Source organism: Oncorhynchus tshawytscha, unplaced genomic scaffold, assembly GCF_018296145.1.
Source record: "Oncorhynchus tshawytscha isolate Ot180627B unplaced genomic scaffold, Otsh_v2.0 Un_scaffold_822_pilon_pilon, whole genome shotgun sequence".
NCBI lineage: Eukaryota > Metazoa > Chordata > Actinopteri > Salmoniformes > Salmonidae > Oncorhynchus > Oncorhynchus tshawytscha.
The window spans coordinates 717,082-742,500 of NW_024609824.1; the positions used below are offsets into that span (position 1 = coordinate 717,082).

General features: G+C 44.7%; 1 protein-coding gene across 2 annotated transcripts in view; it reads left to right on the top strand.

The window, feature by feature from the left end:
* The window catches only part of pax2b (paired box 2b), a 64,506-nt gene that overhangs the window by 16,838 nt on the left and 22,249 nt on the right, over positions 1 to 25,419 (top strand). For both annotated transcript variants that reach the window (XM_042319075.1, XM_042319074.1), the window contains exons 6-7: positions 14,021 to 14,196; positions 17,841 to 17,976. In XM_042319075.1, the coding sequence (XP_042175009.1) occupies positions 14,021 to 14,196; positions 17,841 to 17,976 (312 nt within the window). The remainder of the gene's footprint in view (positions 1 to 14,020; positions 14,197 to 17,840; positions 17,977 to 25,419) is intronic.

Sequence of the window (25,419 nt, forward strand, 5' to 3'; positions counted from 1 at the left end):
CCTACTAAGACCAGAGGTCAGTGTTTCCTACTAAGACCAGAGGTCACTAAGACCAGAGGTCAGTGTTTCCTACTAAGACCAGAGGTCAGTGTTTCCTACTAAGACCAGAGGTCAGTGTTTCCTACTAAGACCAGAGGTCAGTGTTTCCTACTAAGACCAGAGGTCAGTGTTTCCTACTAAGACCAGAGGTCAGTGTTTCCTACTAAGACCAGAGGTCAGTGTTTCCTACTAAGACCAGAGGTCAGTGTTTCCTACTAAGACCAGAGGTCAGTGTTTCCTACTAAGACCAGAGGTCAGTGTTTAAGACCAGAGGTCAGTGTTTCCTACTAAGACCAGAGGTCAGTGTTTCCTACCAAGACCAGAGGTCAGTGTTTCCTACTAAGACCAGAGGTCAGTGTACTAAGACCAGAGGTCAGTGTTTCCTACTAAGACCAGAGGTCAGTGTTTCCTACTAAGACCAGAGGTCAGTGTTTCCTACTAAGACCAGAGGTCAGTGTTTCCTACTAAGACCAGAGGTCAGTGTTTCCTAAGACCAGAGGTCAGTGTTTCTACTAAGACCAGAAGAGTGTTTCCTAAGACCAGAGGTCAGTGTTTCTACTAGACCAAGACCAGAGGTCAGTGTTTCAGTGTTTCCTACTAAGACCAGAGGTCAGTGTTTCCTACTAAGACCAGAGGTCAGTGTTTCCTACTAAGACCAGAGGTCAGTGTTTCCTACTAAGACCAGAGGTCAGTGTTTACTAAGACCCTACTAAGACCAGAGGTCAGTGTTTAAGACCCCTACTAAGACCAGAGGTCAGTGTTTAAGACCCTACTAAGACCAGAGGTCAGTGTTTCCTACTAAGACCAGAGGTCAGTGTTTCCTACTAAGACCAGAGGTCAGTGTTTCCTACTAAGACCAGAGGTCAGTGTTTCCTACTAAGACCAGAGGTCAGTGTACTAAGACCAAGACCAGACCAGGTCAGTGTTTCCTACTAAGACCCAGAGGTCAGTGTACTAAGTGTCAGTGTTTCCTTAAGACCAGAGGTCAGTGTTTCCTACTAAGACCAGAGGTCAGTGTTTCCTACTAAGACCAGAGGTCAGTGTTTCCTACTAAGACCAGAGGTCAGTGTTTCCTACTAAGACCAGTCAGTGTTTCCTACTAAGACCAGAGGTGTTTCCTACTAAGACCAGAGGTCAGTGTTTCCTACTAAGACCAGAGGTCAGTGTTTCCTACTAAGACCAGAGGTCAGTGTTTCATACTAAGACCAGAGGTCAGTGTTTCCTACTAAGACCAGAGGTCAGTGTTTCCTACTAAGACCAGAGGTCAGTGTTTCCTACTAAGACCAGAGGTCAGTGTTTCCTACTAAGACCAGAGGTCAGTGTTTCCTACTAAGACCAGAGGTCAGTGTTTCCTACTAAGACCAGAGGTCAGTGTTTAATAAGCTGTTTGTTTCAACCTATCTTGATGCTGTATATGTTGAGGTATGCTACTGTGTTGGCGGTATGAGTTAATGCATTGGATTATATGTCCCCATCGTCCAGTCTTTAGCCTTCTGTGAGCCGAGCCCCGTTTAACTTGCTAAGCCTGATTATGACTCTCTGATCACGGCACAAACTTTTTTTTAGAGATTGAACGTTAACTCACACACCACCATGTTTCTCTCATTCGCGGTGAAGAGAATTCGCCCCCCAAGAGTTGACTTTATTGTAGAAAGATATCTCCTGTGTACACTTTTACCTCTGCACATAGGAACATTTATAGAAGACAAACAGTCTTCATCAAACGGTGAAAAACAAACTTTATTTAACTTGATTAAAAAATGAACTCGGTAGCTTGGGTAAATAACAACAATAACAAGTTGAAAGTAAGCGGCTCATGCAGTGAAAGGGAAGGACGGTGTGTCGAGGTCCAGAACCTTGGCTGTACTGTGGCTCTGTGCCAAGGTGCACCAGTCAGACAGCTCCTAAGTTCCAACTCAGCAGTGAGGAGCCCTTTAAAGAAAGCAGGTCTCCCCATTACTAGAGGGATGTAGAGATAATGTAGTGTGACACGCGTTATGTACACCGGGTCCTGGAGAAGACCGGCGCCAGGGACACTCGTGTCATAAGAGCCATTAATCTGGCTTTGTCATGTGTTATTGCAAATTAAAAGTAGCATGTTACACTTGGCAGCTATTGTTGCCAGCCAGGACAGAGCGTGGAGAGGAGAGAGAGGAGAGAGAGAGAGGAGAGAGAGAGAGAGAGAGAGGAGAGGAGAGGAGAGGAGAGGAGAGGAGAGGAGAGGAGAGGAGAGGAGAGAGAGAGAGAGAGAGAGAGAGAGAGAGAGAGGAGAGGAGAGGAGAGGAGAGGAGAGAGAGAGAGAGAGAGAGAGAGAGAGAGAGAGAGAGAGAGAGAGAGAGAGAGAGAGAGAGAGAGAGGAGAGAGAGGAGAGGAGAGAGGGGAGAGGAGAGAGAGAGGGGACCTCTGGAGCTGAGCTGTGTTCTAAAGGGCACCCTATTCCCTTTGTAGTGCAGTGCTTTTTACGAGGGCCTTGTAGTGCACTATAATGGGGATAGGGTGTCCTTTGGGACGTACCCATCGTGTCGTTGGTGACCATGGATGTCCTGTCTGCTGTCCATATATATGAGAATTTGCAATTCCGCAGAGAAAAGCTATTACCTCACAAATTAACATCCTAGTCTCCATCTCCTCTCTCCCCTCCAACCCCCCCCCAACCCGTCCAACCCTCCACCCGCATCCCCACTCCCCTCCGAGGGGCTGGCTACTGGAAAAGACAAAGGAAATAGCTCAAGGGTCTGAAATATTCTGTTCAATGACTGTAGGAATTATTGCCAAGAAGGAATTTGTATTGCAGCCTGTGGAATAGACAACATGCTTTGGACCGATAGGGAACTGCTTTTGTTTGGTGATTGTTTTGTCACTGTATGTTCCGTACCATAGAGTTAGAATGTTCTAGAATGGATGCAACGTTAGCAGAGATATATTACTATACTGTGGTGGAAATACAGATTGTTGAATTAACGTACCTTATTAAGATACTGACTAACAGTTACGGACAATGGGCTGCTGACACCCATTCTATTGGCTGATTGAGCTGAAATCACCTGGACAGATACAGCTGAGAGGTTTCTTCAGGATACGGTATCTAGCTAATGGCCAATAAAGAGAATGATATCTCACCAAGTGTGTCCAGTCTTTTGAAACCATTTCACATCGCTATTCAAATACGACCCACAATATGGACAATCATAGCTACCATTATGGGTATTCTTCATTTCAATGATTTAAAAAATATATATTTCTGCGTTGTCTGAAGCTTTTGTACAATGTGATAGTAATAAAAAAAGAGAAATTCCACAATTAGATCATCATTTCGTATCATTCACAGACAGACAGACAGACAGACAGACAGACAGACAGACAGACAGACAGACAGACAGACAGACAGACAGACAGACAGACAGACAGACAGACAGACAGACAGACAGACAGACAGACAGACAGACAGACAGACAGACAGAGGAGGAGAGGGGATAGAAAGACAGATAGAGAAAGAGAGAGAGAGAGAGAAAGAGATAGGGACATAGACAGAGAAAGAGACAGAGACAGGGACAGAGACAGAGACAGCGACAGGGACAGAGACAGAGACAGAGAGAGGGACAGCGACAGAGACAGTGACAAGGACAGAGACAGGGACAAGGACAGAGACAGGGACAGAGAGAGAGACAGGGACAGAGACAGGGACAGAGACAGAGACAGAGACAGAGACAGGGACAGAGACAGAGACAGAGACAGAGAGAGAGAGAGACAGAGACAGGGACAGAGACAGGAACAGAGACAGATGAATGATGGAGCACTAGGCCATGAATCCTGTTCACATCAGTGTTCTGTCAGCATCACCATCTGTTTGGGTGAGAGAGGGACTGGGCCCCAAATGGCACCATATTCCTTCTACACGGCACTACTTGTGACCAGGGCCCATAGGGCATTTATATAGGGGATAGGGTGTCCTTAGGGATGCATCCCAGGGAGAAGGGTGAATCAACAGAGGATCTCAGTTCAACAACATCAAGTCTGAGAGACAGGCGGTAACGCACTGAACTATAATGTGCTAAATCAATGAAAAAAGGGCTGCTTAATTAATACCCAGGAACGGATCGATGAAGAATGGTGTCAGGGCCTTCCTGTACACCATCACTGTACACCGTCTGTAGTTGGACCTACCGTTGTTGAACGTAATGTCGCTATGGATAAGAACGTCGCTATGGATAAGAACATCGCTATGGATAAGTACGTCGCTATGGATAAGAACGTCGCTATGGATGAGAACGTCGCTATGGATGAGAACGTCGCTATGGATGAGAACGTCGCTATGGATGAGAACGTCGCTATGGATAAGAACGTCGCTATGGATGAGAACGTCGCTATGGATGAGATTGTCTGCTAAATGACTCAAATGTCAAACGAAGACCGTCAACGTTCAGATGATATGGAGTTGTCTTTCTGAGGCCAGCAGAGTGTATAGTGAGAGAATTGTCTTAGTTACACATATCTGTGTAAGTAGAAAGATATATTAAAGTATATTGAAGAGAGGCTTTGCGGAGCATATGTGCACTAAAATGTTGTAATATTTGATTTGGTTAACAATACATTATTATATAGATTGAAAAATGTATGTGTCAACGCGTACAATTTAATTTGACATTAGTGTTAATTGGATTTAATTCAGGGTGTAAATGGAAGCGAGTTGTAGATGAGGGAGTCATATCACAAAAACAAACAGAATGCTAATGCAATGCTTGGGAATCGGAATCACTAGCTGACGTATAGCTAGATAATGTTGTTCAAACAGAATGCTAATGCAATGCTTGGGAAACGGAATCACTAGCTGACGTATAGCTAGATAATGTTGTTCAAACAGAATGCTAATTCAATGCTTGGGAAACGGAATCACTAGTTGACGTATAGCTAGATAATGTTGTTCAAACAGAATGCTAATGCAATGCTTGGGAAAGGGAGTCACTAGTTGATGTATAGCTAGATAATGTTGTTCAAACAGAATGCTAATGCAATGCTTGGGAAAGGGAGTCACTAGTTGACATATAGCTAGATAATGTTGTTCAAACAGAATGCTAATGCAATGCTTGGGAAAGGGAGTCACTAGTTGACGCATAGCTAGATAATGCTGTTCAAACAGAATGCTAATGCAATGCTTGGGAAAGAGAATCACTAGTTGACGTATAGCTAGATAATGTTGTTCAAACTAGAACAACAGAAAGGCAAAAAGCCTATTCAGAATGAGGGGCCTTCATGACCCTAAGGTGCCGTTTCACCTCCCTGTACCTCCACTCAGGGCTAAACACAGACTGAACACAGGTTGAATTTTACCATGAATAAGATACTATAACAATTTCGAGCTTATATTTTGACGCCGTTGCTTTGGTCAATTCTTCACGGGGCCATTCATGCCTATTGTATAATCACCGTCATGGCCAGACGTCAGCTTCCTTCTTAAAGCTGATGTTTCTAGTAGTTTGTATTCTGCCGTGTTCGGCAGACAGGTAGTCCGTGTAGTAAGGCAGACGGCCTCTCTCTCTCTGACTCCAGGCCGCGACAGAATTACGTCGGCTCAACCCCCTGCTAGGGGTCATGACCTTGGGGTGGCGAGCCCGCGGAGAGGAGTCTGTCTTATAGAGCTGGTGATGTGATCTGATAGAGTCTGGAGTCCTCTGCTCCCTCGTTACCGGAGTGTTAATGCCCAGCCATGTCAAGATGAATACACTCAAGCCTGTCACTCACTGATCAATAACACAGACACCATCACTATGGAGGATAAGGAGACACACCAACAAAGACATTATCTACTATGACATAACAACACAAGTTATTAGCATCACTGGGGAGGATGTGGAGAAACAGAGACCAGTTGGTAGAGCGTGGCACTTGCAACGCCAGGGTTGTGGGTTCAATTCCCACCGGGGACCAGTATGAACATGTCTGCACTCACTACTGTAAGTCGCTCTGGATAAGAGCGTCTGCTAAATGACTAACATGTAAACAAAGCCATTATGATTTCCAGGTTTACCGACTAATGCTATGACATGATTAATAGCTAAAATGGCCCCCAAAAACAATGTACAATGTATCTTAGCGAATGTTATTTAGTAGTATCAGATATTACAGCTAGCCTCCATTCCAAATGATGAACAAACAGGATGATGGTAACTGTCGACGACATAACAGCTAGCACGGAATGGGAAACTCGCCCACAAAAACATGTATCATATATCTTACAACATATGTTATTTGGTACTGTATACTTGTAGTATATGATGTCTTGCCGTGGCTTCAGTAGAAATATGACATGTGGTCTATGTGGTGTATTACATTGCTGGGTGGCTGTGATACTCCGTAAAAAAAACAAAATGGCTGTCTTTTTTGTTTTTTTTAGATACATCAAAAAATATTTCCTATGTACCTTTAAGAAATGTCATTGTGATGGTTGAATTCACTTCTACATGTCATCAGGATGAAAAAGAATACCTCTAGTTAACTAGCCTGGTAAAAACTAGACTGAATGCTGAGCTCACCATTGAGTTTAGCATTCAGTCTGGTTTAGCCAGGCTAGACTGGGGGTCTCCTTACCACCAGCTAGAACAACCTACTCCAGCAGACATGGGTGAGATAATCAGGACATAGGGCTCTGGTCAAAAGGACTGCATTATATAGGGAATAAGGTGTATTTTGGGCCATATCCATAGATGTACTGGGCATTAGAGTGAGGGTTTTTGGCATAGATGTACTAGACATTGTACTGGGCACGCGCTCCAGCAGGTATATTTCACTGGTCACCCCCAAATCCAATTACTCCTTTGACCGCCTTTCCTTCCAGTTCTCTGCTGCCAATGACTGGAACGAATTTCAAAATCACTGAAGCTGGAGACTCATATCTCCCTCACTAGCTTTAAGCACCAGCTGTCAGAGAACCTCACAGATCACTGCACCTGTACATAGCCCATCTGTAAATAGCCCATCCAACTACCTCATCCCCATACTGTTACTTATTTATTTTGCTCCTTTGCACCCCAGTATGTCTACTTGCACATTCATCTTCTGCACATCAATCACTCCAGTGTTTAAATTGCTAAATTGTAATTATTTTGCCGCTATGGCCTATTTATTTCCTTACCTCCCTTATCTTACCTCATTTACACACACTGTAAATTGTTTTCCTATTGTGTTATTGACTGTATGTTTGTTTATTCCATGTGTAACTCTGTGTTGTTGTGTCGCACTGCTTTGCTTTATCTTGGCCAAGTCGCAGTTGTAAATGAGAACTTGTTCTCAACTAGCCTACCTAGTTAAATAAAGCTGAAATAAATCAATAAATTAGAGTGAAGGGTTTTTACATAAATCTACTGGGCATTAGAGTGAGTTTTTTTTACATAGATGTACTGGCATTAGAGTGAGTTTTTTTACATAGATGTACTGGCATTAGAGTGAGTTTTTTTACATAGATGTACTGGCATTAGAGTGAGTTTTTTTTTTACATAGATATACTGGGCATTTTTACGCTAGTCATAGGATTATGGATTTTACAAGGAGGCAATATTGAGGTGGATGTCTTAAATGTTTAAATGGGTATTTCACCTAAACTTGAGTGGGAACAACAGCCCATGTACTGTAGGTTAACCTGGGGGATGGTTTGAGTGGGAACCACAGCCCATGTACTGTAGGTTAACCTGGGGGATGGTTTGAGTGGGAACCACAGCCCATGAACTGTAGGTTAACCTGGGGGATGGTTTGAGTGGGAACCACAGGTTAACCTGGGGGATGGTTTGAGTGGGAACAACAGGTTAACATGGGGATGGTTTGAGTGGGAACCACAGCCCATGTACTGTAGGTTGACCTGGGGGATGGTTTGAGTGGGAACAACAGGTTAACCTGGGGGATGGTTTGAGTGGGAACCACAGCCCATGTACTGTAGGTTGACCTGGGGATGGTTTGAGTGGGAACCACAGGTTAACCTGGGGGATGGTTTGAGTGGGAACAACAGGTTAACCTGGGGGATGGTTTGAGTGGGAACCACAGGTTAACCTGGGGGATGGTTTGAGTGGGAACCACAGGTTAACCTGGGGGATGGTTTGAGTGGGAACCACAGGTTAACCTGGGGGATGGTTTGAGTGGGAACCACAGGTTAACCTGGGGGATGGTTTGAGTGGGAACCACCCATGGGAACCACAGCCCATGTACAGGTTAACCTGTGGGAACACAGGTTAACCTGGGGGATGGTTTGAGTGGGAACCACAGCCCCTGGGGGATGGTTTGTACTGTAGGTTAACCTGGGGGATGGTTTGAGTGGGAAGCCCATGAACAACAGGTTAACCTGGGGGATGGTTTGAGTGGGAACCACAGGTTGACCTGGGGGATGGTTTGAGTGGGAACCACAGCCCATGTACTGTGGGTTGACCTGGGGGATGGTTTTGGGAAACCTGGGGGGGATGGGGTTTGAGTGGGAACCACAGCCCATGTACTGTAGGTTGACCTGGGGATGGTTTGAGTGGGAACCACAGCCCATGTACTGTAGGTTAACCTGGGGGATGGTTTGAGTGGGAACACAGGTTAACCATGGTTTGAGTAACCTGGGGATGGTTTGAGTGGGAACCACAGCCCCAGGTTAACCTGGGGATGGTTTGGTGGGAACCACAGGTTAACCTGGGGATGGTTTGAGTGGGAACCACAGCCCATGTACTGTAGGTTAACCTGGGGATGGTTTGAGTGGGAACCACAGCCCATGTACTGTAGGTTACCTGGGGATGGTTTGAGTGGGAACCAGGTTAACATGGGGATGGTTTGAGTGGGAACCACAGCCCATGTACTGTAGGTTGACCTGGGGATGGTTTGAGTGGGAACCACAGCCCATGTACTGTAGGTTAACCCTGGGAACCACAGGGGGATGGTTTGAGTGGGAACCACAGCCCATGTACTGTTAACCTGGGGATGGTTTTAACCTGGGGGGGGATGGTTTGATGGTTTGGGAAGCCCACAGGTTAACCTGGGGGGATGGTTTGAGTGGGAACCACAGGTTAACCTGGGGGATGGTTTGAGTGGGAACCACAGGTTAACCTGGGGGATGGTTTGAGTGGGAACCACAGGTTAACATGGGGATGGTTTGAGTGGGAACCACAGCCCATGTACTGTAGGTTGACCTGGGGATGGTTTGAGTGGGAACCACAGCCCATGTACTGTAGGTTAACCTGGGGGATGGTTTGAGTGGGAACCAGGTTAACCTGGGGATGGTTTGAGTGGGAACCACAGCCCATGTACTGTAGGTTGACCTGGGGATGGTTTGAGTGGGAACCACAGCCCATGTACTGTAGGTTGACCTGGGGGATGGTTTGAGTGGGAGCCCATGTACTAGGTTGACCTGGGGATGGTTTGAGTGGGAACCACAGCCCATGTACTGTAGGTTGACCTGGGGATGGTTTGAGTGGGAACCACAGCCCATGTACTGTAGGTTAACCTGGGGGATGGTTTGAGTGGGAACCACAGCCCATGTACTGTAGGTTGACCTGGGGATGTTAACCTGGGGATGGTTTGAGTGGGAACCACAGCCCATGTACTGTAGGTTGACCTGGGGGATGGTTTGAGTGGGAACCACAGGTTAACCTGGGGATGGTTTGGGGATGGTGGGAACAACAGCCCATGTACTGTAGGTTGACCTGGGGATGGTTTGAGTGGGAACAACAGGTTAACATGGGGATGGTTTGAGTGGGAACCACAGCCCATGTACTGTAGGTTAACCTGGGGATGGTTTGAGTGGGAACCACAGCCCATGTACTGTAGGTTAACCTGGGGATGGTTTGAGTGGGAACCACAGCCCATGTACTGTAGGTTGACCTGGGGATGGTTTGAGTGGGAACCACAGCCCATGTACTGTAGGTTGACCTGGGGATGGTTTGAGTGGGAACCACAGGTTGACCTGGGGATGGTTTGAGTGGGAACCACAACCCATGTACTGTAAGTTGACCTGGGGGGGATGGTTTGACCTGGGGATGGTTTGAGTGGGAACCACAGCCCATGTACTGTAGGTTGACCTGGGGGATGGTTTGAGTGGGAACAACAGCCCATGTACTGTAGGTTGACCTGGGGATGGTTTGAGTGGGAACCACAACCCATGTACTGTAGGTTAACCTGGGGATGGTTTGAGTGGGAACAACAGCCCATGTACTGTAGGTTGACCTGCGGGTGGTTTATCTTGTGTATGGGAAGTGTATTCCTCTGTGGTGAATGACTAATGTGCGGGTATTGATCATGGTATGTACTCTGGCCTAGCAGATGGAAAGTAATTAATGAGTCTATTTGCTTCCGAGGACCGAAGGGAACAGTTGAGGTTGATAAAGCGCCAACCGTTCAGCGGAGCTACGAGAGGCTGAGGCCCCCAGTGGAGCTGTCCAGAAATAATGCCAGATCAAAAGATGTGATTAGATTTATCCATACTGAAAATCAGAAGAAAATAGCTGAACAGTGTAGAGTAGAAGTGATTTATGTTCTCCTGTGATTGCATATTGCAACAGATCCCAACAGATCCCAACAGATCCCAACAGATCCCAACAGATCCCAACAGATCCCAACAGATCCCAACAGATCCCAACAGATCCCACTATGAAGATGGAAAGATTTTTACATGTGTGTTAAATGAAATACATTTACCATAATAGGTCTTTTAATGTTTTTTTTTTTAAATGATCAGTTATCGAAATCATTTGTTTGAGGATATAGAATTATTGTTGTATGTTGGGCAGCAAATGGCAGTAACCTATTCACCACATGCACAGACCCCCCTCCCCCTCCCCAATCACACACACACACACACGCACGCACACACACCCGACTCCCCCAGGGTCTCTTATATATCCCCTTGATGCGTTTTGCTCTTCTTGGGAGTGCAGGTTCATCCTCTGGCCCCAGTGAGAAAAGGTCAAGCGGCAGAATGGAATGGCAATAACCCTTCCAAATGGTACTATCAGGAGAGACATGATTGATCAATTGAATTCTATGGCAGAGAAAAATGTGGGATTAAGTAGAGTATTATACGCACATTGAGTTGAGGCATGATGTTCATTTCAAGTTCATTTCGGCTCCCTCTTTGCCACCAGACCAGGCAGGCAATCAATAGGGTCCCTCCTTGCATATCATATATCTCCACCGCTCCCTCCAGGACCAACCAGAGAACATAATCTGCCGCAAATTTAGAATGACAGATTTGTAAGGGAGCTGAAGCCCTTTCCAGAGATCCGCGGAGGAGGAGGCTGGAGACGGAGAGGCAGTAGCCAGAGCCGTTGCAGCCTGGGATGGGAAGGGAGGGGTCTGGAGGGCTGTAAAAGGGAAGCGCCAAAGGGAAAAGCTAAGGCATCCCTCTCCCTCTGTTTGGAGAACGGCATCCTGGGACTGGGAGGTGATTGAACTAGACTGTACAATTTATTCATTCACAGCATCTCTCTCTCTCTCTCTCTCTCTCTGCTCTCTCTCTCTCTCTCTCTCTCTCTCTCTCTCTCTCTCTCTCTCTCTCTCTCTCTCTCTCGCTCTCTCTCTCTCTCTCTGTCTCTGTCTGTCGTGTCTGTCTGCGGTCACAGCGGTGTTAGCTACCCAAATGAAACACTGCTACTCTGCCACTCTACTGAAAATGAAAGCAGTATTAAACTGTGGAAAAGGGAAATTGAGAAAGGAGAGAAGAAGGAGGGAAACCCCTGGAGCCTGGAATGAACATGGAATGAAAAAGCCACTGCAGTACTGTAGCTACAGCGTTCATTAAAATACACAGGCTCCACCACTACAACAAGTATATATTTGCACTGATGGTAATCCATCAATTACCACAGGGGCTTTCACATCATGATGCTGGCTAATACTGTGTGTGGTCGTGGTAGTTTCCACTACTGTCTGTGAAGAAAGACTGCACTCAGTGGCTCACCGCTAGCAGCTGCCCTGACTGAATCTACCCTGACTGAATCTGCCCTGACTGAATCTACCCTGACTGAATCTACCATGACTGACTCAACCCTGACTGAATCTACCCTGACTGAATCTACCCTGACTGAATCTACCATGACTGAATCTACCCTGACTGAATCTACCCTGACTGAATCTACCCTGACTGAATCTACCATGACTGAATCTGCCCTGACTGAATCTACCCTGACTGAATCATCTGCCCTGACTGAATCTACCCTGACTGAATCTACCCTGACTGAATCTACCATGACTGAATCTGCCCTGACTGAATCTACCATGACTGAATCTGCCCTGACTGAATCTACCCTGACTGAATCTGCTCTTTATAATTGAGTAGTAGTGGTTGAAGTGCTACACAGGTATAAACAATGCATTATACAGTGGGTGTACACACGTGTAAACGATACAGGATACAGTGGGTGTACACGCGTGTAAACGATACAGTAAAACACTTGCGTCTGCTGGTTGTCATAATATTTTAGAGCCAATATTCTATAAGAGGTGGTGGAACATTTGAGGCCCAACTCAAGAACTGAGTACTCTTATCCAAAGTTACCAGTAACACACAGTAATGATATCAACAAAAAGCCACAGGGGCTTCAGCCAGCTTCCTACCTTACAGGGGCTTCAGTGATAGCCAGCTTCCTACCTTACAGGGGCTTCAGTCAGCCAGCTTCCTACCTTACAGGGGCTTCAGTCAGCCAGCTTCCTACCTTACAGGGGCTTCTATAAGAGGTGGTGGAACATTTGAGGCCCAACTCAAGAACTGAGTACTCTTATCCAAAGTTACCAGTAACACACAGTAATGATATCAACAAAGGGGCTTCAGTCAGCCAGCTTCCTACATTTACAGGGGCTTCAGTGATAGCCCTCTGCAGGGGCTTCTATAAGAGGTGGTGGAACATTTGAGCCCAACCAGAACTGAGTACTCTACAAAGTTACAGTAACACACAGGGATATCAACAGTCAAGCCAGCTTCCTACCTTACAGGGGCTTCAGATCAGCCAGCTTCCTACCTTACAGGGGCTTCAGTCAGCCAGCTTCCTACCTTTCAGGGGCTTCAGTCAGCCAGCTTCCTACCTTACAGGGGCTTCAGTCAGCCAGCTTCCTACCTTACAGGGGCTTCAGTCAGCCAGCTTCCTACCTTACAGGGGCTTCAGTCAGCCAGCTTCCTACCTTACAGGGGCTTCAGGGCCAGCTTCCTACCTTACAGGGGCTTCAGTCAGCCAGCTTCCTACCTTACAGGGGCTTCAGTCAGCCAGCTTCCTACCTTACAGGGGCTTCAGTCAGCCAGCTTCCTACCTTACAGGGGCTTCAGTCAGCCAGCTTCCTACCTTACAGGGGCTTCAGTGATAGCCAGCTTCCTACCTTACAGGGGCTTCAGTCAGCCAGCTTCCTACCTTACAGGGGCTTCAGTCAGCCAGCTTCCTACCTTACAGGGGCTTCAGTCAGCCAGCTTCCTACCTTACAGGGGCTTCAGTCAGCCAGCTTACCTTACAGGGGCCTCAGCCAGCTTCCTACCTTACAGGGGCTTCAGTCAGCCAGCTTCCTACCTTACAGGGGCTTCAGTCAGCCAGCTTCCTACCTTACAGGGGCTTCAGTCAGCCAGCTTCCTAACTTACAGGGGCTTCAGACAGCCAGCTTCCTACCTTACAGGGGCTTCAGTCAGCCAGCTTCCTACCTTACAGGGCTTCAGTCAGCCAGCTTCCTACCTTACAGGGGCTTCAGTCAGCCAGCTTCCTACCTTACAGGGGCTTCAGTCAGCCAGCTTCCTACCTTACAGGGGCTTCAGTCAGCCAGCTTCCTATCTTACAGGGGCTTCAGTGATAGCCAGCTTCCTACCTTACAGGGCTTCAGTCAGCCAGCTTCCTACTTTACAGGGGCTTCAGTGATAGCCAGCTTCCTACCTTACAGGGACTTCAGTCAGCCAGCTTCCTACCTTACAGGGGCTTCAGTGATAGCCAGCTTCCTACCTTCCAGGGGCTTCCTGATTAGACTCTAGTGTTGTTGCTCTCTCTTCTTGTAGATGGTTCAGATGGGTCTGGCCCAAACACTGATTCTCAGGTTAGTGTGGACAGTTTACGGAAGCACCTGCGGGCCGATGCTTTCACTCAGCAGCAGCTGGAAGCTTTGGACCGGGTCTTTGAGCGCCCGTCGTACCCCGACGTCTTCCCGACCTCGGAGCACATCAAACCAGAACAGGTTAGTTACGTCTTGTTGTTTGTCACCGTCAACAGCATCAAATACACCTGTATTGCACCACGTCAACACTTCCATTCCATACAAGTTTCCTCCAGCTGTACAACCATGATATTGTTGTTGATGTTTTTGTCTGTTTGTTTATTTTATTTTATAATTGTCGTTGCTGCTCCAAACGTAGTTTTCTCTGAAACTCAACATATTTTTATTTACTTTTTTGTGCTGAGAGATTCTGCTATTTTATTCAGTTGGCCCAGAGGGCCCCGAAGGAGCACGCCATCTGAGCAATATATATATATATATACCTGCTCCACGCAGCTCTCAAAATAAAATGCCCTACAAATGTATAGGCTGGTAAAGCAGTCATTCCAGTGTATTAGGAAACAGCATGTACAATTCTGTAGGGATTTCAGGGAAAACTCCCACGTCGTATCGATCTTGGGATGAAAAAACACCACATTCTTTGGATCCCCTATAATTGAGAATAACAGAAAGGCAACATGCAATTAATCAATATCTCTATTTTTGCCGTTGTGTGTTATCTGACTCTGTGTTTCTCCTTCTGCACCTGTTATTTCTGTTATAATTCCGTGTCCTTCTTCAAAAACGTTATTATTGAAACAGTGTATGAAGCCGCTTTCAGCTGTCAGATTTATCATGGAAATGTTTTTATTTTATTTTATAAATTGTAAACATAGCAAAAGGGGCTTTCTTGATTTATTTCCACACACCTGGTGGTGTATATATAGGATATTCTAATGCGTCTTGCTTTTGATGTCAACACCACAAACACCCACCATCTATCCATCCTCATTTACCAAATGAAGACTCCTTCTGTCACCACCACCCCGTCCCCCCCACACCCAGAAGAAACCACAATAACTACACCCTTACATGTTGACTTACTACCTTTCTTCTTAATAAAACCTCTCTTAGGCTTATTACAATGGATAACCTTTACTTACCTTCATTATACTATTAAACAACAAGAGACTATTAATTTGTACCCGTATAAAGCTACAACTCTTTAAGGGAGGAGACCCATAAAAGAAGCTAAAGCAATGGGCCTAATTGAGTTCATTTTAATTTCTCTCCGATCGCGGCGAATTACGTAGGTAATAAATCAGTAGGACAGGACTCACCTCCAGAAGAGAGCCTAATTTGGAGCTAATTACCAAACTGATTTCTACTGGAAGATCAATACCAAAACGAATTGGAAATGACTTGCAATCACAGAGAGCTTCAGAGAGAGTATTAAAGAAGAAGAAGAGAGGGAAAGGAGGCGGGGTTCAAAAGAAAAGGAGACCAGTAGATCAGTAATGGAAAAGAGACCAGTAGAACAGTAATATAAAAGAGACCAGTAGAACAGTAATATAAAAGAGACCAGTAGATCAGTAATGTAAAAGAGACCAGTAGATCAGTAATGGAAAAGAGACCAGTAGATCAGTAATGTAAAAGAGACCAGTAGAACAGTAATATAAAAGAGACCAGTAGATCAGTAATGTAAAAGAGACCAGTAGATCAGTAATGGAAAAGAGACCAGTAGATCAGTAATGTAAAAGAGACCAGTAGATCAGTAATGTAAAAGATGTGACTGGAACAGAAACATCTGTTTTAATTGAATAAAGTATTAATCAGAGGATTTTCTCCTTTCATGGATCTCTCTTTCACTTGTCGTCGTTCCCCTTTCTCCTCATTGGTCAATGTGTCCCTATTAGCCGGGGTCTGGGTGCTGGTTGGAAGGCTATTAAAAACACCATTCTGGAGATGCAGAACTAAATAGATTCACCCCTCCCACACTTCTGCTAGCCATTTGGTCATCCTTTTCAAATCTATCTTTTCTTTTGTTTATTTTTTTCTTCCTCCATCTCCCCCGTCTTCGAGCCCATCCTTTATCTGCATGATAAAACGCCTGTTTAACGTCCACAGCCTTCCAGAATAGAGGAAAACATCCGACATTGTCCCCGTGAACAGTTGTAGCAGACAATTAGAGTTTATCTGGGATAGAAGCAGACAAGAGTGGGGTCACAGGCTCACAGGCGTCCCCTTTGGGACCACAGCCCAGCGAGCCACTCAGACACACACTGGGATTTTTTTTATTTTTTTTGGGTGGACAAACATTGTCAACACACAGTCTCCCGGAAGTCTGATCTCATTATAAAACCACACTAACATCTGCCATGACTGTCTCAAACTATCCACCACCATACAAAGGAAATACTATCTGTGGGTAAACAAAGTGTCTCTATAGTAATGTATTGGAGTCCAAACGAAATACATAGAAAATACATCACGGTCAATATAAAATCAAGTCATTTTCTCACTATGACAAAACATATATAAATGGAATGGATATTTTTTTTTTTTCTTCCAATTTCATATTCATTTTGTACATGGTAACACGGAGCAATGTAACTTACAGTATATGACAACCTATTTATAGTCACTGATGATGAACCAAAGGGTTGTGGAGAAGCTTCTTTTTTTAAACTTTTTTTTAAAATTCAAAATTCAGAATTTTAAAAAAGCCAAAAGGTGAATAGTGTCCTGTTGTGAACCAGGGCCACATGGCGTGTCTGTGTGCATCCCAAATGTAATCTTATACCCTGTGCAGTGCGCTACTTCTGGTCCAAAGCAGTGCGCTGTAATAGGGAATAGGGTAGCATTGGGGACAGTGGCGTGGTAACCAAGCAGAGCTGTTTTCTCCCTTGGCTGATCAGGACTCCTGGCTGCAGTCAAGCACAAAGGACCAGATGACGGCTTGGCTTTTCATTCGGCTTTTCTAGATCCCACTTCCTCTCAGAACAAAACCAAAATACATTAATGATATGCTTGAACTCCCACCCTCACCGCTGCTGCAGCTTGAAAATAGTGGACTCACACACACACACACACACACACACACACACACACACACACACACACACACACACACACACACACACACACACGTATGCATGCACACACTTACATGAACATACACACACACACAAAACACACACACCACCCACACACACCCACACCCCACACACACACACACACACACACACACACACACACACACACACACACCACACACCCACACACACACACACACACACACACACACACCCAAAACTCAACCCATACACCCACACCCCACCCACACACACACACACACACACACACACACACACACACACACGTATGCATGCACACACTTACATGAACATACACACACACACCCAAAACTCAACCCATACACCCACACCCCACCCCCACACACACACCCACACACACACACACACACACACACACACACACACACACACACACAAACACGTATGCATGCACACACTTACATGAACATACACACACACACCCAAAACTCAACCCATACACCCACACCCCACCCACACACATACACACCCACACCCCACACACACACACACTCACAAAATAGACACCCTAAGATTCACGGAGAGACAGTATTTGACTCTGTAAGCATGGTTTTGGTAGCTAATTTTGTGTTTTTGAGAAACCCTATTTAATGAAGGCTCTTTAGATGATAGATGAAACATTGGTGGAATGAAGCCCACAGCAGGGAGAGGTGGGGCCTTTTCTTTTCATTTCTATGGTTGTGTAATGATGAACGTGTCTTTTTGCAGGCTAACGAGTACTCCCACTCCCACTCCCTGTCCTCCCTGAATCCTGGTCTGGACGGCGAGGTCAAACCCAGCCTGTCCTCCAGCAGTAACCAGAACCTGGGCCCCAGTGTCTCTGTGACGCAGAGCTACTCTGTAGGTAAGACACAGAGCCAAACACTGGTCCTGTCTGTGTGGATCAGTTGGTAGAGCATGATGCTTGCAACATGAGTCCCAGAATTGTGGGTTCGATTCCACGTTTGTGGCAACACATACCAAAAAAAATGTTAACGTGGCTTTTGGCTGTGTGTCTCAGAGGAGGAGAGCTGATCTAGGATTAGTTTATAGCCTTTTAGATCACAATGAATATGATTACATTGCCAAGGGGAGACCTGATCCTAGATCTGTACTCCTACTCTAAGATGCATCACACTGTGCCTAAGGCCCTAGTACAGTCTACCTGCCATCACCCTGCCCAGCCAGGACAGGCCAAACCACAGCTTCAGCGAAGGGGATTATTGGTCTGTTTCACAAATGGCTCCCTTTTCTAGTGCACTGCTTTTGACCAGGGTTCATAGTGACCAGGGTCCATAGGGCTCAGGGTCCATAGGGCTCAGGGTCCATAGGGCTCAGGGTCCATAGGGCTCAGGGTCCATAGTGACCAGGGTTCATAGGGCTCAGGGTCCATAGGGCTCAGGGTCCATAGTGACCAGGGTCCATAGGGCTCAGGGTCCATAGGGCTCAGGGTCCATAGTGACCAGGGTCCATATGGCTCAGGGTCCATAGGGCTCAGGGTTCATAGGGATCAGGGTTCATAGGGCTCAGGGTTCATAGGGCTCAGGGTCCATAGTGACCATGGTTCATAAGGCTCAGGGTCCATAGTAACCAGGGTTCATAGGGCTCAAGGTTCATAGTAACCAGGGTTCATAGGGCTTAGGGTTCATAGTAACCAGGGTTCATAGTGACCAGGGTTCATAGTAACCAGGGTTCATAGGGCTCGGGGTCCATAGGGCTCAGGGTCCACAGTGCTCAGGGTCCATAGGGCTCAGGGTTCATAGTAACCAGGGTCCATAGGGCTCAGGGTCCATAGTGACCATGGTTCATAAGGCTCAGGGTCCATAGTAACCAGGGTTCATAGGGCTCAGGGTCCATAGTGACCAGGGTCCATAGTGACCAGGGTCCATAGTGACCAGGGTTCATAGGGCTCGGGGTCCATAGTGACCAGGGTCCACAGTGCTCAGGGTCCACAGTGACCAGGGTCCATAGTGACCAGGGTTCATAGGGCTCAGGGTCCACAGTGCTCAGGGTCCATAGGGCTCTGGTCAAAAGTAGAGCACAATGTAGGGAATAGGGTGTCTCATTTTTGGGATGGGTTCTTGTTCACTGTTCTGTTCAGAACAGCCAACGTTGTAATGAAACAAACAACGTGATGTTGTGCAATGCATTGACATGGTGTCTATTTATTTACATGAAAATAAAAACAAATCCCCAAACAGAAACATGCCAGTAAGTGTGCAGATTATTATAATGCCGTTTGGTTTGACACTCTTAGTAGTAGTAGTAGTATTAGTATTAGTATTGGTATTAGTATTCGTATCAGTAGTAGTAGTAGTAGTAGTAGTAGTAGTAGTAGTAGTAGTAATAGGAGTAGTAGTAATAGTAATAGTAATAGTAGTAGTAGAAGTAATAGTATTAGTGTTAGTATTAGTATTTGTATCAGTAGTAGTAGTAGTAGTAGTAGTAGAAGTAATAGTATTAGTATTAGTATTGGTATTAGTATTCGTATCAGTAGTAGTAGTAGTAGTAGTAGTAGTAGTAGTAATAGGAGTAGTAGTAATAGTAATACTAGTAGTAGAAGTAATAGTATTAGTATTAGTATTGGTATTATTATTTGTATCAGTAGTAGTAGTAGTAGTAGCAGTAGTAGTAGTAGTAGTATTTTTAGTAGTTGTAGTAGGGGTATTAGTAGTAGTAGTAGTAGCAGTAGGAGGAGAAGTAGTAGTAATAATAGCAGTAGCAGTAGTAATAGAAGTATTAGTATTAGTAGTATTAATAGTAGTAGTAGTAGTAATAGTAGTAGTAGTATTAGTAGTAATAGTAATAGTAGTAGTATTCGTAATAGTAGTAGTAATAATAGTAGTGGTAGTAGTACTGGTAGTAGTAGTAGTAGTAGTATTGGTGGTAGTAGTAGTAGTAATAATAGTAGTATTAGTGGTAGAGGTAGTAGTAGTAGTAGTAGTAGTAGTAGTAATATTATTATTATTATTAGTAGTAATAGTAATAGTATTAGTATTAGTAATATTAGTAGTAGTAATAGTAGTGGTAGTAGTACTGGTAGTAGTAGTAGTAGTAGTAGTAGTAGTAGTAATATTTTTATTAGTAGTAGTAGTAGTACTAGTAGTAGTAATATTAGTAGTATTAGTAGTAATAGTAGTAGTAGTGGTAGTAGTAGTAGTAGTAGCAGTGGGAGTAGTAATAGTAGTAGTAGTAGTAATAGTAGTAGTAGTGGTAATAGTGGTAGTAGTAGTGGTAGTAGTAGTAGTAGTAGTAATAGTAATAGTATTAGTAATAGTAGTGGTAGTAGTACTGGTAGTAGTAGTAGTAGTAGTAGTAGTGGGAGTAGTAGTAGTAGTGGTAGTAGTAATAGTAGTAGTAGTAATAGTAGTAGTAGTGGTAATGGTAGTGGTAGTAGTAGTAGTGGTAATAGTGGTAGTCGTAGTGGTAGTAGTAGTAATAGTAGTAGTAGTGGTAATAGTGGTAGTAGTAGTGGGAGTAGTAATAGTAGTAGTAGTGGTAGTAGTAGTGGTAATAGTGGTAGTAGTAGTGGTAGTAGTAGTGGGAGTAGTAATAGTAGTAGTAGTGGTAGTAGTAGTGGTAATAGTGGTAGTAGTAGTGGTAGTAGTAATAGTAGTAGTGGTAATAGTGGTAGTAGTAGTAGTGGTGGTAGTAGTAGTGGTAATAGTGGTAGTAGTAGTGGTAGTAGTAATAGTAGTAGTGGTAATAGTGGTAGTAGTAGTGGTAGTAGTAGTGGTAGTAGTAGTGGTAATAGTGGTAGTAGTAGTGGTAGTAGTAATAGTAGTAGTGGTAATAGTAGTAGTAGTGGTAGTAGTAATAGTAGTAGTGGTAGTAGTAGTGGGAGTAGTAATAGTAGTGGTAATAGTGGTAGTAGTAGTGGTAGTAGTAATAGTAGTAGTGGTAATAGTGGTAGTAGTAGTGGTAATAGTAATAGTAGTAGTGGTAGTAGTAATAGTAGTAGTGGTAGTAGTAATAGTAGTAGTGGTAATAGTGGTAGTAGTAGTGGTAGTAGTAATAGTAGTAGTGGTAATAGTAGTAGTAGTGGTAATAGTGGTAGTAGTAGTGGTAGTAGTAGTGGTAGTAGTAGTAGTAGTAGTAATAGTAGTAGTGGTAATAGTGGTAGTAGTAGTGGTAATAGTAATAGTAGTAGTGGTAGTAGTAATAGTAGTAGTGGTAGTAGTAATAGTAGTAGTGGTAATAGTGGTAGTAGTAGTGGTAGTAGTAATAGTAGTAGTGGTAATAGTAGTAGTAGTGGTAATAGTGGTAGTAGTAGTGGTAGTAGTAGTGGGAGTAGTAATAGTAGTAGTAGTGGTAGTAGTAGTGGTAATAGTGGTAGTAGTAGTGGTAGTAGTAGTAATAGTAGTAGTAGTAGTGGTAATAGTGGTAGTAGTAGTGGGAGTAGTAATAGTAGTAGTAGTGGTAGTAGTAGTGGTAGTAGTACTGTAATATCAGTTTGATTTGACTCTGCACTGAAAGGTGGTACTTTACTTTATGAGATAAAACATGTAGCTACAGCAGTAGCAGCCGTCATTCATCTTATTGTGCTGAGTTAGCAGGTGATAAAGGACACGTCCCAAATGACACCCTATTCCCTATGTAGTGCGCTATTGGCCCTGGTCAAAAGTAGTACACTATAAAGCAAATAGGGAGCCATTTGGGAAGCAGGCACAGTAAAAGGACAGGGGGGACTTAGCTGTTTTGTCACTTTGTTCGACAAGGACCTTTGATGTCAGCACATCAATGCTATGATTGCGTACTACAGAGCTGAACTGGCAAGGTCTCTACCAGTCATTGCCACCCTCTGCAGGAGAGAGAATAAACGCTGGTTTCTCGCTGCTGGTTTGTCCTTGTTGTGATTCCTGACTTGGGAGTTTTTTGTTTGTTTTTTTAGCAAGAAACATAGCTATTATTTCCTTGTGGTTCTTATAAATCTAGACGAGTAATTTACGGCTTTTGTAAATACACCATGGCGTTGTCTACTGTCTGACTACATGACACTGAGATCACTCTCTCTCTCTCTCTCTTTCTTTCTCTCTCTCTCTCTCTCTCTCTCTCTCTTTCTCTCTCTCTCTCTCTCTCTCTCTCTCTCTCTCTCTCTCTTTCTCTCTCTCTCTCTCTCTCTCTCTCTCTCTCTCTCTCTCTCTCTGTCTCTCTCTCTGTCTCTCTCTCTCTCTCTCTCTCTCTCTCACACTTGCTCACTCTGTCATAGTTAATGACTGCCTCGCTAATTGAAATATTGTTTCATTGTTGCCACGGTTATTACCAAGAAGAAGGTTAAGTTTACTGAAAGTTTACGATTACTGTCGGGCCGCAAGAGTAATATACAGAGCTTTTATTAAAATTCATATAATTATGCATCAAGTCATCAAAGGGTTTCTGCGCGGGGGAGGGGGAGGACAGAATGATTGAAAACTGCAGTGAGCGAGGAACGAGTGGCCGGGCCCCTTCTCAAATGATAACCCAAACAGCAGCCTTATGAGACAAGAAAGGAGCCTTCTCATTAATATGTGGGTGGGAGGTAGATCTCTGTAAGTCAGGCCTCGTGAGAAGAGAAGGTGTGTGTTTGTCCTTTGTACTGCTGGTATGAAGGCAGGGTCTGGTCAGGCTCGACCACGGTTAGGCAGGGGGCTTTGTTTGCACCTGGGTGGTTGTTTTAGACTAGAGGCCCACGGAAAGGTCTCCAATGCTTTATAATGTAAAAACAAAATACATTAAACATCAAATAGAAGGTGAAAATGTGGCATTCTTGTGCTCTAAATAATGTTTTAAATCGACATTTTTTAGATTGTGAAATTATTTATTTTTGACTTAAAAATGTGAATAGTTGTAGATGAATGGTGGAAGTATTGACTTTCTGTTTCTGACCGTTTTCTGACTAGTGCCGCTTCTTGGTTTTCCCTTGGTGGCTATTTCTACTGTGGTAATAATTGTAATGTATTTTACTCAGGTATTTGAGGTTTTAGCTTCTCTGTAATGACTCAGTATTACAGTTTACTTTCAAACAATAAGCCCAGCGCAGCAAGACAGAATCCAAGCCAAGCAACAGCAAAAAAAAAAATACTCAATTATCTTCTGCATTTAGGCTGAGATCCAATTTCAAATTAATTGTGCTTTTACGGGGCTGGGGAAAGAAGTAAGGAGATTATGTTTCTCCTTAAAATGTTTTCTAACACCAATTAAAATGACTGCCGTTATTGATCTTGTTGATTTTATGTCCCTCGGAAAATTTGCATAATCTATTAAAAATGAATGATTCATGAAGTGCTCATTGCCAGTTTAAAGAGATCGTAGGAATTTTCTGTGTCTAGATCCCAAATGGCACCCTATTCCCTATATAGTGCACTACTGTTTTTAACCAAAACCCATAGAAAGTAGTGCACTACATAGGGAATAGGTTGCCATTTGGGAAGTAGACAGTGACCTGAAAGGGGCTTGAGAGAGATATAAATCTATTGTGTCCTCTACTTCCTATTCTATTAGAGCTCTCAGAAGTACCTGCAGGGGAGGCGGCTTCAATAAGAAAGGGATTTAAGGCATTGTGCTTCATCATTGAAATTCATGCAGAGGCTAAAGCCCCACTTCCATTATAACTGTCTTCTTCTTCCTCTCCTCTATATTAATACCATATTACCTGCTAAATAGTCCCTATTACCCCAATATAAAAAAAAAACACCCACCAAAGAGCACCCTTGAATATGTGGAAGGGGACAATCAAAACTGGTGTGGTAATTTATATTGTTGATATGGGAAGTTATTTCTTTGATTGATTGTCCTTAGAGAGGGATGGTATCCTACCATCCTCTCATCCTTATTACTGTTCATTTAAACGGCTTCAAATTCAAATAAGATGTTGTTTTTTTCACGGGGGGAAACATGATGAATACGAGAAGGAAAGGCCATGTGGAGCTGTTTGTGTGTTTAGTCAAATAAGTGAGGGAGAGATTAGTGAAGATACAACCTAATTGTTCTGCAGTTTCTAGATCTGCTTGTGTTTTCTTGATCCTAAACAGTCACTCCAGTAGCAGTGGTGTCTTGATTAGGTTACTGAGGCTTCTGAAGGCCAGTCCCCTGGGCTTTTCAAGTGGAGTTCTACACATGGCTATAGACCAGAGCTGACCGGGCGGCCGCCCGGCTGCATACTAAGAGGAGCTGCATCCCAAATTGCACCTTATGTCCTGTATAGTGCACTACTTTAGCGGCATACACAGGGCTCTGGTCTAAAGTATTGCACTATACAGGGAATACTGTGCAATTTTGGATGCACACAAGACTCTTTACCCAGAATCCCCGCTGGGCCTGCCAATGGGAGACTCCCAGAGTGCATTGGTAGGTGTCAATGACACCTCCCCCACACCTTCTCGTCATCCCTCACTCCTCTCCTCCTCTCTGATCCCTAACAGGGGCTCCGGAGGAGTCGTTTGTCTGTAATAGGTGGATGTTATGTTGATTAGACACTCCAGGAGGAAGGACAGTGGGCAAAACCAGCAGAGGTGAGTTTCCTGGAAGCTTCGTAGCACTGAAATCCTCCTTAATCCGTTTTCTACGACCAAAGAGGATCTTAGTGCTGTACAGCTGTCGGGGGAACACCTCAAACCAGATCTGAACAGTTGGTGCACTGAGAGAATGACTGAGAGAGTGACTGAGAGAGTGACTGAGTGACTAACTGAGAGAGTGACAGCGAGTGACAGAGAGTGACAGAGAGTAACTGAGTACTGCTAGTGTGGAGTAGAAATAAACACTGAAGACTTGGAGTGGATCCCAGATGGCACCCTATTCCCTATATAGTGCACTATCTGGTCAAATGTAGTGCACAAATAAGATAATAGGGTGTTTATTAGGCCACAGCACATCAGGAACAGGCAGAGAGAGAGAGGAACGTTCCCTGGTCGTTCATCGCTGTCACTGGACACATCCGTGGAACAAATCCCTGATGTCTCTGTGGCCTGGTGACAAACTGCTCCTCTCCCTGCTCTCCCTGCAAGCTCCCCTGGGAACAAATCCATGATGTCTCTGTGGCCTGGTGACAAACTGCTCCTCTCCCTGCTCTCCCTGCAAGCTCTCCTGGGACAAATCCCTGATGTCTCTGTGGCCTGGTGACAAACTGCTCCTCTCCCTGCAAGCTCTCCTGGGACAAATCCCTGATGTCTCTGTGGCCTGGTGACAAACTGCTCCTCTCCCTGCAAGCTCTCCTGGGACAAATCCCTGATGTCTCTGTGGCCTGGTGACAAACTGCTCCTCCCTGCAAGCTCTCCTGGGACAAGCTCTGTGGCCTGGTGACAAACTGCTCCTCTCCCTGCAAGCTCTCCTG